Source organism: Crinia signifera, chromosome 3 (genome assembly GCF_055691185.1).
Source record: "Crinia signifera chromosome 3, ASM5569118v1, whole genome shotgun sequence".
In the NCBI taxonomy this organism is placed as follows: Eukaryota; Metazoa; Chordata; class Amphibia; order Anura; family Myobatrachidae; genus Crinia; species Crinia signifera.
In genome coordinates, this window is record NC_139219.1 from 293,438,703 (window position 1) to 293,459,707 (window position 21,005).

At 42.0% G+C, this 21,005-nt stretch overlaps 1 protein-coding gene across 2 annotated transcripts in view; it reads right to left on the minus strand.

Annotated features, from left to right (window-relative positions):
- SH3YL1 (SH3 and SYLF domain containing 1) overlaps window positions 1-21,005 on the minus strand; it is a 76,210-nt gene that overhangs the window by 14,534 nt on the left and 40,671 nt on the right. For both annotated transcript variants that reach the window (XM_083178463.1, XM_083178462.1), the window contains exons 7-9: window positions 16,794-16,959; window positions 14,048-14,111; window positions 11,569-11,625 (exon numbers count right to left, since the gene is read on the minus strand). In XM_083178463.1, coding sequence (XP_083034589.1) covers window positions 11,569-11,625; window positions 14,048-14,111; window positions 16,794-16,959 — 287 coding nt within the window. The remainder of the gene's footprint in view (window positions 1-11,568; window positions 11,626-14,047; window positions 14,112-16,793; window positions 16,960-21,005) is intronic.

Consider the following 21,005-nt stretch of genomic DNA (forward strand, 5'->3'; position numbering starts at 1 on the left):
TAAGCTATTTAGGGTAGGGCATCTCCTGGTGTCCAGATCTCGCATGGGGAGCACATACACACGCAGAGATTTGTGGTACGCGATTTATCTAAGCAATTTTGCTTAAGCAAAAAAAGGTTGGGTAGTGGTTCAGAATAAAGGGGCATACACACGTAAAGATCTGTGCTAAGCAATTTTGCTAAGCAATTTTGCTTAAGCAAAAAAAGGCTGGGTAGTTGTTCAGAATGAGAGATTGCGATCAGTATTTCTCATTCTGTAGACACAGAGAGATTTGCAGTCATGTGCTAAGCAATCTGACTAGATTGGGACTGCATGCACTGACTTAGTTAGCAAGAGATATTTAATCTCTCAGAGCATACACACAGAGAGATCTGTGCTTACTTTCTAAGCAATCTAGTCAGATTGCTTAGAAAATAGCACAAATTTGCTCCGTGTGTACACCCTGAGCTCTCGATCAGTAACTCTCATTCTGTACAGAGAAATTTCCAGTCACTTGCTAAGCAATTTGACTAGATTTTGACTGCATACACGGACTTAAAAGGCATACACACTGAGCTAATTTGTGCTATTTTCTAAGCAATCTGACTAGATTGCTTAGAAAGTAAGCCCAGCTGTCTCCGTATATGCTCCAAGAGATTAAATATCTATTTTTAACTAAATCAGTGAATGCAGTCAGAATCTAGTCAGATTGCTTAGCAAGTGACTGCAAATCTCTCTGTGTGTACAGAATGAGAGATACTGATCGCAATCTCTCATTCTGATCCACTACCCGGCCTTTTTTTGCTTAAGCAAAATTGCTTAGCAACATTGCTTAGCACAAATCTCTGCGTGTGTATGTGCTCCCCATGGGAGATCTTGACACCAGCAAAATTGCTTAGCACAAATCTCTACGTGTGTTTGCCCCTTTTAGCAGGTCCATGCTTACTTTCTAAGCAATCTAGTCAGATTGCTTAGAAAAGAGCACAAAATCGCTCCGTGTCTCTAACGGTCACCCTGTGCCTGCTGAATAAATGAAGCGAAGGAGGAGAACAGGGTGAAGATATGTAGTTATTTCATTAATACTTATTCTTTAAAATATACTGCACTTTATGTTCTGTACACAGTGGTGTAACACAAATAAAAACTATACACGCCTGCCATAATTGCATGTTAGTTTTTAAAGAAACAGCAAGTTTTAAATCCTTTTTAGTGCTATGGAATACGTGCTGGGCTTTTATAGCTTGTCCAATGCAGATTTGTCTTTATTTAGGAACATAACCAGCTCCTAATCCCAGTGCTCAGTAAAAAGACATCCACACTGCAGACTTGAGAAGGTAATTGGGGATTGGGTTACAATGGGCTGTGTGGTTAATATCCTTGCTGTAAACCTTTCCCTGTTATAGAGGTTTATATTGCGTACAATAGATCCTGCAACAGAACGATGATCATTTCAGCGCGACTGGAATTTAAAACTCGAAAGAATAGAAGATAAAAGTGGTAACAAAAGGCAGCTTCAGAATCATTATTCTTTCAAGCTGAACCAGTGTATTTAAAATTTCAAAACATCCCACGATAGAATTGGTCTTAAAATAGTAGTATTGAAGTATCTGTAACAGAGTTAAAAGTGGAAAGTACTTGAAATATTAAGACATTTTTAGCTTTCAAAATAGAATTTTGAAAAACACCTAAAAAATTAGGTATTTTGGAAGATTAAACGATTAGTAGAGGATGTTTGGTTAGACACGTCTGCATTACTGACACGTTCACGGCTTCTGAAAGAAGGACAAACAAGTCAATCCTGAATTATAGGGCAAGCTCCATTGGTATCAATTGTATACATCATGTTTTACAGAATCACCTTCCTGCTTCGAAACAGAGCAGACTGCTTCAAACATTAAAATATAGCGGCATGCAATTTTTAATTGTACAAGCACCCTGATGGGTGCTTACAATGTTAAATGCAACCCCATTGTCAATGCCACCCCCACTATCAACATCAACCCGAAGCGTGGCGAGGGAAGCGAGCCCGCGGCGGTACGATTCCTCCGAACTTTTCATGCCCCCACTATCCACGTCGTCGTAGAGTTGATTCTAGATAGTGTGGTGAGCACAGCGAGCCACTGAGCCCGAAGCGCGGTGAGCCCCGCGAGGGGATGCAGATTACTTTACATGTATTCCGCGTGCGTTCGTCACACTATCTAAAATCAATTAATTGTACATTCCTGTTAATTTACGTGAATATCGCATCGCATACCACTATATACGGTATGCGATGGGCGCCGTGCTAGGAAACAAGTACCAAAAAAAGTGTTTGGAAATATTGGTCCGTCATACATGTACTCATGGTGCCCTTGCATTTTGGTCTTGCGACGCTATGCTCACTCCCGCACACATCACAAACTACAAAAAGTATGCGCAGGACGTACTTTTGAACTAGATCACATTGCATCTAGTTCCTGAACGCATGCAGCAGATCGCACCATGTGCGTGCACCTTAATGCAGGGATGTGGACAAGCAAGTATTGTGTCAAATATTAAATATTTGGAAATCGCCCCCTTCAGAGTACAGAACCAGGTCAACAGCAATTAACCCCAAGAAAGCACAACCAGAATGGACAGACTGATTAAAAAAATGTCAGTAGCGGAACTTCATGAGTCTGCTCTAATTATGCTGCTGCTGATGGGAGGCCGCTAATTGACTGCGAGAATTCTCTCAGCCAATCAACGTCCGGCCAGTCATTTCAAAATATTCAGCAGCCGTATCCTGCCGCCAGGCAAAATGCGGCTACAAGATCCCAGCTGCCGCCACTGCTCTGAGGGATCCCGCTGCCCACCACCACCAGCTGGCCGGACCCCGGACTATGTTTGGCTCAGTCTTGGATTCATGTACAAAAGAAAATATATAGAAGGTAAAATACACATGCAAATGGAAAAATGGCAGCAAACTGACAAATAGATCAAAACATTTATATGAGTTTAAATGTCTAATATTTATAGTGACATGAATAGCGTCTACTAAAATTGTGCTTTTTTTCGGAATACTTTTTCGGAATGATGTATTATACATCATTATCAGATAATGATCCTAACATTTAAATCAAAATGCTTTCAACCATAGTGCCATTAAAGGGGTTTCCCCGTGCAAAGACCAAAGATAATCCAGATTAGCATTTTGGAGTGGTTTTCCCAGGATGTCACAGGAAACGAACAATCTGTCCATCTGTGTATAAATAGTGATTAATCCAGCTCAACACTAGATTAAAGCTAAAGGGAAAAAAAATATGACACTGAACTTTGATTAACCAGGTCCACATGGGAAAAGCTACTTCCCCTATAAAATTCAAGTAAATTAAAATGGACCACCATAAATACCTGATGGACAGGCTTTTAAGAGATATTAAACAACGGTAAAGAATTCTTTCCCAATTAAAAGGATGTTTCTTATTTTGAAAAGTGGACTAGTTTTTTGCCCTATATACAAATGGTGTTGCCATCGGCAAGAGGCTAGTGCATGCAGGTATGAAGGGCAACCAATTTATCACCATGGCGACTTATGGTAAGAGGGTCTTATTAATTAAAATGTATAAAAATTAATTGGAAGAAAAAGGCATATAGAACTGCAAAAAATGGGATGGCAGAAACAGCATTATATATATATACAAATGTAATTCACACGTGCAGGTTACAGTCTAATACAGGCATGTACAGGCATGGCCCTCTGGCTGTTGTGAAACTACAAGTACCATCATGCCTTGCCAGAGTTTTGCTATTAGGGAATGCTAAAACTAGCATTGCTGGGATGTGTAGTTTCACAACAGCTGGAGGGCCAAAGTTTGGATATGCCTGGTCTACTAAAAGAAGAGGATATACATTGCAGCACAAAGATTTCTAGCCAACCAACCACAAAGGCACCAGTAGGCAGGAAAGGGGGAAGCCTATGCACAAGCATAAACGCATTTGTTTTTCAATGCAACACTGTTTTACCATTTTATATTCAAAAAATATTTATTACTTAGTCAAAGATGCTATATTATAGAAATGGGTGTGGCAATTCAGGGAGACAGTTTATGTAAACATGAGATGAGAATGTCTACATGGTCAAAAAGTCGAAAAGCAGCACATAGGCTGTGACCACGTCAACATTCATTATGTATACACGGATGACATTTCAACATGGTAGACTGTCGACATGGCCATTCCTGGTGGCCCAGCTGTTACTTTGCTCAGATTTGCCTTTCAGGATGCATTCCTCTTATCCGTGCTGGCGCAAACTGACACAATGATGAAGATGACAACTATCAGCAGGACTATACTATATAGCTACTTTTCATTGTCTTATTGTACAACGATTCAGAACAAATGCACATCTCAACCATCTGTTTTAGTGCCAAACAAATACATATACAAACCCCAAGATTTATCATATTGGTGGACAGCACTGGCTCCAGCCATAGGCTCCCACCACTGCGGTTTAATCTGCTACTGTGCCTTTTCTGAGGCCACTGGTTGCCAGTCCTCCAGGGGGCCACTGGTTGCCAGTCCTCCGGGCTCATAACGATGAGCAGACAGATACCATACAGCGGCACAGAGCCACTGGCAGTTTCCCTTCTCCTCTCAATCCTTCCCCAGCCAGTTAGTCACACCACACACTAGTAATAGTTGCAAGAGTCCTCTCTCCCCAAACACCTGACAACAAACCGAAACCAACTTTTGCCTTTTCTGTCTTGCGCGGATAAAAAAGTTGAACGTACAAAGTTTATCCCACGGAAACTTCTGCTGGAAGCAATCCCATTAAAAATGTAGATTAATTCTTCAATAGGAAAAGGTGTACTTATATAAAATAAGAAATGAAAAAACAGTCATACAAAAAAGATAGCAAATCTAAATGATGGCTAATTAAACCTAAATATTCCAATCCGCACGATTACTTCCCCCGTGAGTCACGGATTTAAAGAGATGTGAATATTAAACAGGCCAACAGACATTTTACAGTACGAACAGGTTTAAAAAAGACCAGACGAGGAGTACAGAGACCAATTAGAGAATCCTTTAACAATGGTAACATCATATATAGCATAACATTAAAGTGGGTTACAGTGTTCTCGCTTCTGTTAAAGCAATCTATAGTCCGTGACAGTGAAGATAGTTTATGAAAGAACAAAGTCTTCAAGTATAAATGGACACAATCAGGATAAAACCCTGGCGGTTGAAATCTCGGCCCCCTTTGAAAATGATCTCCAAATACGTTTAAATTTTACCAACCAACAGTCTACAATCTAGAAACTGTAAAGTGAATCTGATGTATATGGTTTGTGTACTTTAAGTGGTTAATGGGTACATTGCATTAATATTTAGTCTATAGTTTTTAATGCAAAGTTTTCATTTATTAATATTTAGTCTATAGTTTTTAATGCAAAGTTTTCATTTGTTTGAGTTGATTAATTGTCTCTATCCAGCTTGATTGTAATATTCTCTCAATATAAAATTAATATTTTGATACGTTGTCATCTTAAAAAAGGGCCCATATTGCCCTACTCTGCCTATTTGGTAATCCGGCACTGGCCACAATCACAAATATGCCCAGTGCAGAGGTGTAACTCTGGGAGGCAATGGAGTCATCTGCCGCCGGGCTCCGGCTGCCAAGGGGGCACCTCTCCTTCCCTTCAAGTTTGAATCAGTTAATTGAAAGCTGTTGATATCACTTCTGTGGCCGACTCCCCCTCCTAACATCATTTTTGCTAGCATCACACCCTGTATTAGAAGTGAACCCATGACCTGTCTTACTGGTGACTGACACCTTCCTGATTGAGCTATTTGGGGGGCACAATATTTATCCTGCCTCTGGGCAACTGGGACAAACTTACGCCACTGGCCCAGTGCATTTGCAGTTTCACAAGTAACACTGCCCATCTTTGTACAAATGGAAAGATGAATAAATCGCAGAACGTATACCGTCTTCAGTGGCACCTGCTCTTGCAGTTTTCTGACACCCTGATAGATATTTCAGTGTTGTCTGATGCAGCTATGTTTATGTGCCCTGTGCTTGTCCTCTACTGTATACAATGGTTTGCCGTTTTGCTTTTTCGTTTATGTACTCCAGGGGTTATTCAGACCTGATCACTACAGTGTGAATTCTCAATCGGTTCGATTATTGAGTGACTGAGTGGCAGATTGTAGTGCGCATGCACAAGCCAAAATAGCAAAAATATCTATCCGCAATCCCCTCGCAATTTGACGGAGAGGAAATCAGCATTTGGGGTGGAAACCTTTTCTGGGAGTTTCCGAAAAAAAATGCAAGCGTTGTGTGACATCAGCGCTGACCGCAATCAACCTGTCTCTGTCGCAGAGTTGTGAGAGGGTTATACTTACATTTGCACAGAATGGGAAAATCATTGGATGGTGAACGATTTGCAACAGGATTGCAATATTTTCGCAATTCACTCTCCGAGGCGGGTTTCCCGCTCTCTGGGTGGCGGCTAAACACTAGCAGTCAACTGCAAATTCACAGACGAGGGATCAAGTCTGAAACAGACTGTCAGTGGGTGCTGCTGATCCCTTGTGGCGCCATATAAATGAAGGATAACAACAACGTGAATGATGTGGTACCCATGTTTAAGATCAATGGTTCCTACAGAACTAGACTCACAAGAAAAAGGCCAAAAATAAAATTCTTGTTCGAGCGGATAAAATTTAATTAAAAAAATAGAAAAACGGAAACCAGCTGTGTACTTGGGCTGAGCATTACTGGATAGCTCAATTGTCTCTAGTAAATCTACTTATTATACCCCCTTGCCTTAACTGGTAAGTACAGCAGATCCCCCACGGATCAACTGACATTTATCACCCATGTTGATATATTACCAAGTGCGTAGACATGTTAATGCAGAGTCTGTCAACTTTCGTCTCGCATTCATTAACTTATCAATTGTAAACTTACGTGCGTAGGGGGCTCACCACTGCTATGAGTAAACAAAGCATCTCGCACAGCTGGTGTAACGAATACATATGGTCACAAATGAAAACGTAGCTGTAAAGTCATGACCTGCCCATCACACAGACTCTTGCTGTAGTAGCGCTAACATCCCGTCTCGCCACACCGGGTCCTGTACGACTTGGCAGGCACAGAGTGTCTTACACACGGACGTGCATCTTAATTACACTGTGACAACAGCAACACAAAACAACGCTGACTAGTTTCAAATGCGACATTTATCTGTGTGCGACTAAGGGGGTCATTCAGATCTGATCGCCACTCTGCTACATTGCAGGGCCCTGTGATCAGGTATACGCTGCCCCACCAGAGTAAATTCCCCTGGCAAGCCAGCAAATTGCGTAGCAGGGCAAAAAGGAGCTAGATCGGTGATTAGCTGCAAATCCATTCGCTCCCCAGCAAATGATGCTTCCAGTGTCTGCAGTAGCCCAGCACTGACTTGGCGGCCGTGAGAGAAATGATAGGACCAGGGCCGGGGTTGATGTCACACGCCTTCTCCTAAAACACCTGGGCAACAACTCACAAACGACGGCGTTCGGCCATTAACCTGAGTAAGGGCAGATATAAAAAAGTAGCAGGATTTTATTGTAGGACTGTTGGCCGTACGCTTTTACAGTCCATCGATAATTTCCCGATAGACTGCGTAACCCCCTGTCTGACTCTGTATATGGAATGCCATGATGCATCTGCCGCAGTCTGATTTTTTAACAGCAAGTTTGGTTGTGCGTTGTATAAAGAATCAGTAAACAGTGCAGCCACATGTAGCAGTATTACTGCATCACTCTGAGATTAAGATGCACGTTCACATGACTAACGTGCCACAACGCTCGGCACGTCTCACTTGTGCCAGGAATCTTGTGCCGCATGATGTATCCATGTGTAATTGCACCATGATGAGTCTAGGTGTACAAGGACACATCTGTAGGTTCTGTGCGCCCGCACCTTGAGATGATATCTGTGTACTGACTCCTGCTTGTCATCAGACTTTGGTTGCTTTCATATCTGCCTGAGATTTACAGGCTGCCTCATTAGTTGACCTGATGGTAACGTTTATATTGTTTTCGCATATGAAAGATGGAAATGTATAAAGCGGATGCAGATTTGAACGCAAATAGGCCCAAGATGCTCCCATATAGCAAGCACAGAAATAAACTTGTATATTTACGCATAGATAGAATAGTACATTTTGGGGTTGATTCGATAAGCAGCGTAAATTCACTGCTTACGAGCACTTGAATGCCACCTGCCGGGTGAGCGAACACCCGCTCCCCCTTGCGCCAAGTGAATGGCCGCAGCGGCATGCCAATGGATGTGTTCGCTGACATATCTATTTGGAAGTGACCGTACGGGCAAAAAGTCCTTCGATGATCACGGCCATCGAAGGATTTTTCGACCAGCTCTTGGATAATCCTCAGTCTGCACTGACTGTAACCTGTGCCAGAGATGGCCGAACAGGCAGGGCCAGCTCTACCATTAGGCAGCTGCCTAGGGTGCCGGAATCTGGGGGGAGGGGGGTTTATTCAGAATGAATTTGGCTCGTTACAAGCCAACCAGGATCTTAGTGCCAAAGAAAGTGGCTAGTTATCGGTTGTGAGCCACTTGCAACCAATTGCAACCAATTACTATAGAAGCTGAACAAGACATAGAAATTGCACGCTTAGCCCTTGAACCTCTCCCAGACTAACACTTGCATAAGCGGTAGGTCACATCCAGCGTAATGCCGGTGTAAAAGCCCTGCTGAATTTGGCTTTTTCATCTATTCAAGGCATCAGCCTAATATTACCATTCACAAATAGAGGCTACTGCAAATATGTTATGTATGGGATAATCTCTGCAAAGAATTCCCTCTTAGACACCAGGCTGAGAGATAATTTTGGTCCATTTTCTGTTTTTATTTATAGCTGGTGATGTAAGCGATACGGTAATCCCTCCGGTGGTCCCCTTCTGGCTTTTCAGTCTTATTTATAAATACACGTTAGATGGCTACACGGAGAGGGATTAGCAGAATGACAAGTACTCGACGAGGATCCCATTTAGCCGTCTGCTGAACGTGTAGCTGCAGCTTATGAAAAATAGGTTTACATTATCCTTCAATTTAGGGTCTCCTGTAAAGCTAGTGTTGTGTATCCACGTGTCACTGTTGCCTGCGCAGTTTTGTCATTTCCACAGGTGGTTTACTGAAGAATATTAAAAGTTCCAGGCATGCCTTACTACACAAAATTACATGATCGTAATTAACTCATGTTTTTCTTTTCTTTAACCCCTTCCCGACGAGGCCTTTTTTGTTAATTTTTTTTTTTTTTCCTCCTCGCGTTCAAATAAGCGTAACTTTTTTAATTTTCCGGCTATATAGACACATGAGGGCTTTTTTTTTGCGGGACAAGTTGTACTTTTTAATGGTACCATTTACTATACCGTATAATATTCTGGGGAATCAGGAAATAATTCAATGTGGGGTAAAAAAGAAAAAAAACGCAATTCCACAATTTTGCGCTGGTTACGGTTTTTTTGGAGTTCATAGTTCGTTTAAAATGATGGGTTATCTTTATTCTATGGGTCGTTACGATTCCGGTGATACCAAACTTATATAGTTTTCGTTATGTTTTACCACAAAAAAAAAAAATAGAAACTTTTACGGTTTTTCTAATTTGCGTCGCGTTGCCATGTTCTGCGGCTTATAACTTTTTTATTTTTCCACCTACGGACCTGGGTGAGGGCTCATTTTTTGCGGGCTGAAGTGTACTTTTTAATTAATACCATTATGGGATATGGGCGACTTTCTGATCTCTTTTAGTTATTTTTTTTTGGGTAGGCGATGCGACCAAAAAACGTAGTTTTGGCGTTGGGAATTATTTTCCGTTTACGCCTTTAACCGTGCGGGATAACTAATGTTATATTTTAATAGATCGGACTTTTAGGAACGCGGCGATACCAAATATGTTTATTTTTTTTATTTTTTATTTATTTTTATTTGTGAAATGGGGAAAGGGGGGTGATTTGAACTTTTAATATTTTTTTTTTTTTTTTTTTAAACTTATTTTTTTTTTTTTTTTACTTTTACTACAAGGCCCCCTAGTGTACTTGACCACTAGGGGGCGCGATCGCCTGTACTAGGTTCAGCCATAGAGCTCTATGGCTAAACATAGTGATTTTCAGCACTTCCTATTACATCCTGCCTCAGGCAGGATGGAATAGGAATGCTGACACGGCCAGCACAGGGGTCTACATTAGACCCCTGGCTGCCATGGCAACCGATCGGCACCCTCCGATCTCACCGCGGGGGGCCCCGATCGGCGCCGGAGGGGGGCACCCCCCCTCCGATCAGCTATTTAATCGCTGCGGGTGCTTTGCCCGCGGTGCTTAAAGGGTTAAACGGCCACGATCGGCGAACTCGCCGCTCGTGGCCGTGAGAGCAGGTACCTGGCTGTAATATACAGCCATTACCTGCTCTCTTTCAAGCCAGCTCACTCCGTGAGCTGGCTTGATTCCCCCGCAACCGACATATGACGTAAATGTACGTCATATGTCGGGAAGGGGTTAAAGTGTGAAGTCACAGAATTATTTCAAACCTATTGCTAGTTTGCTGCCTGGTCGGCCCGAGTCAAGGTGCGGTGTGAAAGCACCAAACCTAATAACCCAGTTTGAGTAACCCGGAAATTGGACCCGGGTTATAAGAAGGGTTAAACCAGAGTCGCTCTGTGTATAATGGGCGACTCCGGTTAAGTGTGAAAACAGCATCAGTAACACAAAAGTTGGTAACGTACAGTAGTTAAGAAAACTTTATGGGGTAAATTTACTAAAAAAAAAAAAAAAAAAAAATAAGATTCTAAAAATTACATGTTAATTATCCCTTTGAGTGACCGACATCTCTGTGAGATGTGCAAAACATCCGCTAACAAAATCACCTCTATTCATTTTTAGAAGCTTTAGTAAATTTACCCAGGGACCTTTAAAATGCTGTGAATCACAACACGACAATGCAACACATTGTTCATCAGCATGAAAGAGATTCTAAGAAGGTGCAGGGCCGAACGGCCGTCTGTTGGCGGATTCTATCGAGCAAGTCATTGTGTATGCGCCAGGAAGGAGTGAATGCTAATATGTGTGCATGTGAGAGTAAGTGTATGTGCATTCTTATGTATTTCAAATCACATCTGTATCAATTCAATTGCGTCTACAAGATTTAACATCTGCAAAGGGGTGATAATATGTAGACCAATTTTAGTAGGTGCATGGGGACGTTACTGCATGCTATGCTGCCCTGGTTCTAAGCGTAAGTGCACCTGTTCGGAGGCGCCTCTTTGCATCTAGGTTTATGGTAAGTGTGCACAGATAATGACGACTAATGGCCAACCAAGCATAAGTATAGGGGGGTAGAATAGCAATATGCAGCTTGGAGGGGGGAGACGTGCAACCACTGCAGACATAAGAGGGCAGTGCCACCATCAATATATAGGTGGGGTAGCCCACAAGGACAATCAGTCGGAATCTGATCAACATACAGTACAGATCACAGGGTGAATACCGGCAGTAATTGACAAATATTGTGTGACAGCTGAAGCGCCGAGCTCAGCTTGATTCAGGGCATTGATACTCACGTTCATTCATATTGTAGCTGGAGAGGTCAGGGTAACTTCTCTGTGTAGGTCTCACAGCTGAAAAACAATACAGTTACATTATACCCCTCTGTTTTAAGATAGATTGATAGGAAGGATAGGTGGTAACACATTTATTACACAATGTAGCGTCTGTATGTCTGGATGACATGTTTTATTACTCACCTAAGATAATTGCGTTTACAGAACTCTATAGAATTATTCGGATTCTTGGAACAGTGACAAATGTAATATTTGCTGGGAAAGAAGAAATGGGAATTGCTTCAGGAGAAAATTACCAGCCTGGTGGTGATAAAGTCGTTGAAGGGGTCAATTAAAGTACGGTGTGCCGTATCTCTACATTGGAGACTATGCAGAGCAGACACAGAGGTGGCTGCCATAATGTGCAGAGCGGTACAGCGGCACATCACCACTGATCGTATTGACCTCCCAAAAAAAGATCATAAAAGGTCTTACAAGAATGAAAACACATTATAGAAAACTAGTTAAAAGCCTGTAAAAACTATGGCTTAGTCCCTACCTACTACCTATAATAGTCTGCATCTTCTCCCACCTCCAATCTCTGTCTTCACAGCTCCCTCTGTCCACATCAAGGTGGTTTGAAACCTATCATGTTGGTTTCACTTTCTGTTATGGAATTATTTGACTGGTTGAGTGGCCTCTAGTGGCCACTGGCAGTACTTCACCTCAAAAAGGTGAGGAGGATTTATCCTTTTATATATAGTGATACTTCAAGTAAAAACATTTTGGTCCCATTTATTTCTTGCAGTGGTTTGTCACAGCACCTGTGCTGAGCACCATAAGCATCACCGGATGTCAGCTGCCTGCCCACTTCCCCCCGAGCACACGCGCATATGTAAGGTTGCTCAGAGCTACCTTACATATGCGTGCACCTTCCACATCTTTCGATGGTAGGCGACCATCGAAAGATGTGGGAGGTTCCCCCTGCCCTGCGAATAGATGTTACTGTTTAACATCCATTCGCAGGCCCCTGCGAGTGAGTCGTCCTTGCGAATGCGTGGCGGCAGCCAACCATTCCTAAGGCGGGGTTTGGTGGACTCGCAAGGGTGCGAATCAACCCGAACAACCCCCTATATGTACTGTAGTTCTCGTTATTTGGTTTTACTCTGAACTTGTGGAGAACAGAGATTTTCATTGTACAATGTAGTTCGCAGGATATGTTGCTATGTAGGAGAAACTACACAGTGCCACTGCTAAGTCCAGTATGCCAGTGGTTGTCTTTACTTTCTGTATATATGAATAACAATATAGTACTGTGCCCCTTCATTCAATTACCAATTTCTGTTGTTTTTTTTTTATATATATCTACAGAGTACAGTTGTAATTAATGCTGGTCTTGAGCTATAAGTATGAATACAGTAGCACCCTTATAGAAATACAGAAATTAAGGCATACAGCTAATAAATCATAATAGAATATAGATCACTTTTAGTTAAATAAAGAGCACAGAAGGGGAACCACTCAGTGGAATCATACTAATCCTGCCCTCTCCACTGTGTGTGCAGGGAAGGGATATACAAAAATGGCTCAGCCCCTCTGCTGTGGGACAGATGTCTGACTGCACTGTCAGGCTAAAAGAAATATGCTCCATCTCTATAAATGAGAAGATACATGACATGAAAGCAATGGATCCCCACCTGATATTCTGCACACATCATATCAAGAGGATAAATGGAATCATCCCTCTTTTTACACGCACTGTGTGTGCGAAAGCCGGCTCTACTCTTATGCCGAGTACACAGCTGAGTAAGGCGCCACAGTAATTAGGGCACTGACAGGGTCTTCTTTATTGTTGCCAGTACCCCGATTACTAAGGTGCTTTACTCAGCTGCCGCTGGACAGCCGCCAGCCGACACAATTGAAAGCCGTGACAGTCGGGCAGAGAGCGGTGGGCCGCCCGGCTGTATTCAGAGACTCAGAGCAGGTGCGTGGCTATTTTGAGTATCTCCCACTGCATCGTGAGCCAATTGGAGCTCGCAGTCCAGCAGCCAATCAGGAGCGACAGTGGTGGCTCCTGATTGGCTGCTGGTGCTCCGGTGCCCAATTTTTACATATCAATTGATACTCTATCCACATTGTCGCTCCAGAAACAATGAGGGGGTGCTAAAATCTATGTTTGTTTACCCAAAAAATTAGGCTTGGCCTGGCCCTGATGAGTGTGATGTACTTCTAATGACACAATTATTAACAATACACAAGTGTGAATAAATTAACATTAGTAAGGTATAATGAGCAATAATAATATACTTTGTATGTATCAGTTAGGTAAGGTGGTATTGAAGCTAATGCTTTATGGTTTTGGAATCCACTTGCCCCCTCGTTAGAGCCATGTGGGTCTCATGTCCAGGTGCCCTCATGCTTTTGGCATGTAGAGTAGCATATAATGTATGTGCCTCCAGTAGGTGTCAACCATTTCCTATAAACCAAACCTGTGACTTACCTTCTGTACCATTTCCAGCTTGGTGAGAACGCGGCCTACTTGTCTTTGATGCCATTTCTTTGGCCTTTAAAACAAAAAGCATGTTATAAAATAGGTTATCCATGATTGCTCAGAAATAAGTCGCATATGTAAAAGGTAAGGAGGAGGCTGACGTCAAACACACAGACATTGCAAAGTACATTCCCACACTACATGGTCAAAGACACTTGTTTACATGGCCCATTCTGACTGTGGTTCACAGTATGTTACAGCTCACCGTCCTCAAGGGCAAACACAGGCACGTGTGTGCACTATTCAAACCCCAACAACTAAATAAGGTAAAATGACCCTTTCCATGTGAACAGAGCACATGGCTATATAACAAGTATCCCAGGGGACATTCTAAACACAAATAAACTTCAACATTAAATGAACCCATAACTGTACATAATTCATTTCCAGGCAAAATAGAAGACGTAAAAAAAAAGGAGCTTATGGCTAAGACAAAAAGAGCACAAAGCTCAAAAGGGGATCATCTATGCCTCCAAAAATAACTGGGCACATTTGGTTCAGTGCCACAAGAGTATCAGAAGTGGTGAACTGTAAAGGAAGGGGACATTATCGGAGTGAACCAGACTTCAATAGCCACCCAGAAGTAATATGGCCCAACCGGGACACGCAAGTTGCAGATAGAACATTGTGAAGATTTAGAACACTTGTGAATATTTATAATGTTGAGGATGTGGCTGTGTACAAGTCATTGGATGATAAAATGAGATTAAAAAACATGCATATAAAGAATTACAACATATATATTTTAAAATCTACACAAGGCAGAGACACATTTTAGCAATAGATTTCCATAAAGTAAAATAAAATAAAGGCCCCCCACTCCGTGCACCAATGTGGAGCCGACCAACAATTGCTCACTTGGGCCTAAAAACAGCCATCTCTCCCTTTAGATACAATCATAGAATACCACACTCAACTGTTGTGGTTTATCAATTGTGTGCCAATATTTCCGGCAGTTGGAAATATCATCACTTTTCGACAAGCGGAGGTCAAATTTATGTTTGACCCAGTCAATCGTTCCAATTGTCTGAAATTTTTCGATGGTAGGTAAACCTGCGGATCTACAAAAACAGCCGCAGATTTCTAAATTCAGTGGCCATTTTCAACAATACAGATTCAAATTTAAAAAAAGTTGATTCTGCATAGGCAACAATGCAGACAAAAACAGCCACATTGAATAGGTGTGTGTCTATACTTCCGACTTTCTGTGAAACATAGGCACCATGCAGTAGTAATATAAAATGCACATGAAATAGGAGTGAATTAACTCCATAGGGCATTCAGGGGTTAATGTATGAAGCTTGGAGAAGTGGTATCTATCCCCATAAAGAACGTTATGTGCAAGGTAATAATTCTCCAGCCAATCGGCTCCTAACTGTTAATTTACCTATTGGAGCTGATTGGTTGGTGCATTATCACCTTGCATATAACGTTCTTTATAGGGATAGATACCACTTCTCTAAGCTTCATACATTTACCTCTGTCCTCTGTGGCTCACACATCCTTTAATTGCAACCTCTAGCTTCTTCTGTACTTGTTTATTTTAACTTGTAAATAGTGGGGGACAATGTACCCCCCCAGGTAAAATCCAGCATGCTCAGAGTCACTAAAGCCAGGTGCAGTCTCTGGCTGCACTGGCTTCAATGGCAGGCAGTGACTTCCTATTGGAAGTCCTACGCATCAGCCATAAACACATAAAGCAGTGCCACTTGGATGAGCTCCGCCTCCCATCGGTACTGCCAGTTCAGACTGCAATATGTAGAAAGCACACTTCTTGTAGTAAGCCACTCCCTGCTTTATCTCTCAGTGCCACTTGGATTCTATAGGTTGCAGTCCATAGATGCTGGGGGTGGGCAGTCTCTCCAATTGCCAGATCCATTGCACAGGTCCCAGGACCGGGGGCTGGCGACTATCTAGGAGCATGGAAGACACCACAAACCGAGATCAACTGTGCAATATAATAATTGTCTCAAGCACCTATCAGGTTAGTCCGGGAAGATCACGATGATGAGGGAAACAAAGTCAAAACAAACAAAACAACGTTATTGTTTAATGTATACTACTCTACGCTGTTTAGCACTACCATATTGATCTCACACAATTCCTTATCAGGATCATTATAGCATAAATGGCATGTTTAACATTACCTCAGATTGTATTGTAAGCCTCGTTTCATATGACTTCTAATAATCATGTTCAAGTGCATCACAGTATAAAACACTGCCTGCCGTTTGCTGTTTGTTCTGGTTTATCTGCGCACCCCAGTAGGCGTTGCAAGCTTGTTCCCACGGTGACATCAAAGACTCTTATCATAAAAACAATTGCATCTTAATCGTTCTTGATAAGCTTTCCTAACGTTAAAAGTTCTTCAGGAGGTTAGCAATCATGCTGAACTATCAGAATACAAACCACACTGGTCACCGGTGAGAAGAAATCTTTAAAAAATTAAGTTGTATTAGAAGACAGAGATCCCCTGTTAAGGTTTTAGTGAAACAGATGGGGTAAGGAGTCCTCTTCTTTCAACCTATATCCTCTTACCAAAGAGTGAGAACGCTGTAATGTTTTAACCATGAGGCAGATTGAATCAATTATTAGCTCCATTCAATAGAATAACTGGAACTGGTTCCGGAATGTGAAGTACGGAATTTCAACAACAGAACACATCTAGTTTTATAAGCAGCGACTCACGCCATACCTTCCTTTGCTCCTTGGCCATTTTTCTCATGTTAATATTTTGTTCGTCGTTTTCATATTTTTCTGTGAAAGAGTCAAGAATCTCATAAAGTTCTTCGGCTTGCGCTGGGCGTGGAATCTCACCGAACAAAATCTCAAATGCCCGAATGTCATCCTGACAATAAAATCTGCAAGACAGGCAGTTAACGTCACAGCTACAGAAGAGAAATGTCCAAAAGTCATGCCTTAACAATCTGATAGCTGTGAAATTGAGGAAATGATAAGCAGGGTTGCATTTTTTGGTACAACATTTAACATTTTGTGGTATTTTTATGTGAAAAACCCAGCGTGATGCCTACAATTTCCAGGTGATAAAAACATTCCAGAAAAAGTAAAATATTTAAATGATGTACCGTATGTTGCTGCCTGGGATTCATTAAACCAGCATTTCCATACATTATGTACAGAATTCCATAATAGATTAACAAACTAACGGGGTGTGACACTAGCTTGGCACGTGAACTGCAGTAGGTTTCAACACGGATTGAAAAAAACAAGTGTGTTTGAAAAAAACAAGTGTGGCGAGTGTTGAGATCGCCATGACATGCGTAGAGGTCAAGGGGGCAGATGTATTGAGCCTGGTGTAGTGATAAAGTAGAAGGTGATCACGCACCAGCCAATAAGCTCCTATCATTTTCAAACCCCGCCTAACTTGACAGTTATGAGCCAATTGGCCGGTGTGTTACCACCTTTTACTTTATCACTTCACCTGGCTTAATACATCTGCCCCAAGGTGAATTAAAGACCTTTTTCCATACTTGAAAAATATTTATTCAGAAGTCACACACACACACACACACACACACACCACACCACCCCCCCCCCCCCCCCCCCCATTATTGATAGTATATTTCTTAACATTTGTTGCATTCCGGTTGGCAAGTGCAGAAATAACACCAACTTTACAGTGGAATTCAGTAGAGACTCCCACACACATAAGATTTTGGACACAACGTTTCCAAAGAAACAGGAAAAAGGTTGTCCTTGGTGTGGTGCACCTGTAGCAGAACTAATTAAACAATAAAATTTAGCTTTTATTCATTTATTTTAAAACTTGCGAAATATAAAACACACAAAAAACAAAGTAAGGGTGATGGACAAAGGTAGAATAAGTGTGTTAAAAAGACGGCGGCTGCCTGGCGACGCACTTTTATCTGTTCTGATTCAATTATAATGTATTATGTAGTATCACAGGTTGTAATATTGTGACCGCTCGAAGAGAGGATTGCAAGCGTCTAACTCTCTAAGAGATAGGTCAAACTGCCTTTGCACTATATGTCTCGTGTCTCCTACTTGTAGGGATAAATGCTGTGTTTGATATTTACACAGAAATAGTGTAAGTTGTCGCAGCCTCAAGACTGCAGGGGTTGGGGTCACCAGAATTGTGATTGATTGGGATATGTCACAGATATGGTGTATTGCAGATATGTTTTGAAGCAACCACCCAATATTATCAACACTGTGGCTATATGCTGGTGATCTGCCCACGTTATAAGATTGTATACACGCCCTCAATTTGTCCTTTTCATCAGTGTAATGCCAGGTTCATAGGATCGTTTATAGGCACTTGTACAGGATTCACTGTGTTTATAGGTGGTGATAATTCCACATTTAGGAAAAAAGTATTAAAGCACAGTCTGAGGCATTAATATAGATGACTCAGAATTGCTACCAATAATTCCACTTATAAGGAGAAAAGGGGGGATAGGGCACAGTCTGGGGGTAGGTCTACCTGTATAGACACTAGGTTGATTATGACTCAAAGTAACTGTTGGTTTCAGCACCGTGGCTGCATGTATTGAGTCTTGAGGACTGATGTTACAATGTTTGCCTATAATCGACACATTGTATTAATAAAAGTGTCAAACACAGGCTTATTACACGACACTGGTTCTATTGCATGTGCTACTAGTCACCTAACAATGCGTGTCAGAATCTGCTTTGAAGGCCTTGAAAAAGCTAATTGCGAAGCGTGCGCCAGCTAGCGGTGCACTGTTTGGCGACGCAACTCTGTAGGAATGCATTTTGATCTGTACTTTTTTTCACAGGTTATCAGTTAAAAACCCGATTACAGGGTTCTGCCGTTAACACTTGAAATCAGGAAGCTGCACTGTCAACTGCCAGCACACCCTGGGTTAAAGACAGACACCCGTGTCTACCCAGGCAGCAGAGTTGACATGCACTTCCCGATGGATAGTAGCTCAGACTAAGTCACCTCATTAAACCTGTAATACTACAGCACTAGGTTGGGAGACTCACAGCCACGGTGTTGAGATTGGCTGTGACTCAGAATTGCTACCAATCTAGTGCCGACACTGCGTGGTCAACTGCTGACACATTCCTGTGTAGGACAGATCTTTAGGTCCACCCAGGCAGCAGATTCTGACACGCATTGTTAGGTGACAAGTAGCACATGCAATAGAACCAGTGTCGTGTAATAAGCCTGTGTTTGACACTTTTATTAATACAATGTGTCGATTATAGGCAAACATTGTAACATCAGTCCTCAAGACTCAATACATGCAGCCACGGTGCTGAAACCAACAGTTACTTTGAGTCATAATCAACCTAGTGTCTATACAGGTAGACCTACCCCCAGACTGTGCCCTATCCCCCCTTTTCTCCTTATAAGTGGAATTATAACCACCATCTATATTAATGCCTCAGACTGTGCTTTAATACTTTTTTCCTAAATGTGGAATTATCACCACCTATAAACACAGTGAATCCTGTACAAGTGCCTATAAACGATCCTATGAACCTGGCATTACACTGATGAAAAGGACAAATTGAGGGCGTGTATACAATCTTATAACGTGGGCAGATCACCAGCATATAGCCACAGTGTTGATAATATTGGGTGGTTGCTTCAAAACATATCTGCAATACACCATATCTGTGACATATCCCAATCAATCACAATTCTGGTGACCCCAACCCCTGCAGTCTTGAGGCTGCGACAACTTACACTATTTCTGTGTAAATATCAAACACAGCATTTATCCCTACAAGTAGGAGACACGAGACATATAGTGCAAAGGCAGTTTGACCTATCTCTTAGAGAGTTAGACGCTTGCAATCCTCTCTTCGAGCGGTCACAATATTACAACCTGTGATACTACATAATACATTATAATTGAATCAGAACAGATAAAAGTGCGTCGCCAGGCAGCCGCCGTCTTTTTAACACACTTATTCTACCTTTGTCCATCACCCTTACTTTGTTTTTTGTGTGTTTTATATTTCGCAAGTTTTAAAATAAATGAATAAAAGCTAAATTTTATTGTTTAATTAGTTCTGCTACAGGTGCACCACACCAAGGACAACCTTTTTCCTGTTTCTTTGGAAACGTTGTGTCCATATATTCTTGCTGTCCAGTGGTAGCACACCTCCCAATCCTGCGTAACGAACATAGTATTCCATTGGTTACTCACGGGGGGTCCTATAAGTGTCCCTTAATATCAGAGGACAGTCCTGTGCGAGTGATAAATACCCCTGTCTCACATAAGATTTTGGCAGGACAAAATCAAAGTAGGGCTCCTATGTTTCTATAAAGGCGCCCGGTACACACTAGCCCTAAGGAACATCTTTATGATGGGTGTGGATAAACTATAAAACATTAGCCACATCTGCTACCCGCTAATATCCTAGCCTTCTAAATCAGACTGTCTTACAGGTTTCAAACCAATAAAGTAAGCACTCTGAAATTGCATTTACTTGTTAAAGCTTATAATACCGTCACCTATATGGTCCTAACTAGCACACTCCCCGCTTCTATCCCAATCGCCACCCCACGTCTGCTGCAGATTGAGTAGGTAGCCAACATTTATGAAAACAAACACTCTAGTTCACCTGTAATGCTCACTGGATAGGGTGGCAAATTAGCCAAGGGAAGTCAGCAATATCAAGCTCAACACAAACAAAAAAATGTCTAACTACACTATGTGTTCTCTCTGCCCAACCCCTTAATGTGGAAATTAGGACAAGGAGACTAAACTTGTGTGGGCGGGTTATGGTTAGGTTGTGCGGGATGGGGTTGGGAGGGGGGTTGGTAATGGTTCCCACCCGGGTGATGGGATACTGCACAACAATATGCCACTTGTTGTGATTTCATGGTGAAAACAGCTTTGTTCCAGGGACATCCTAGGGCATATCTGTGCGGGGAACTACTGTA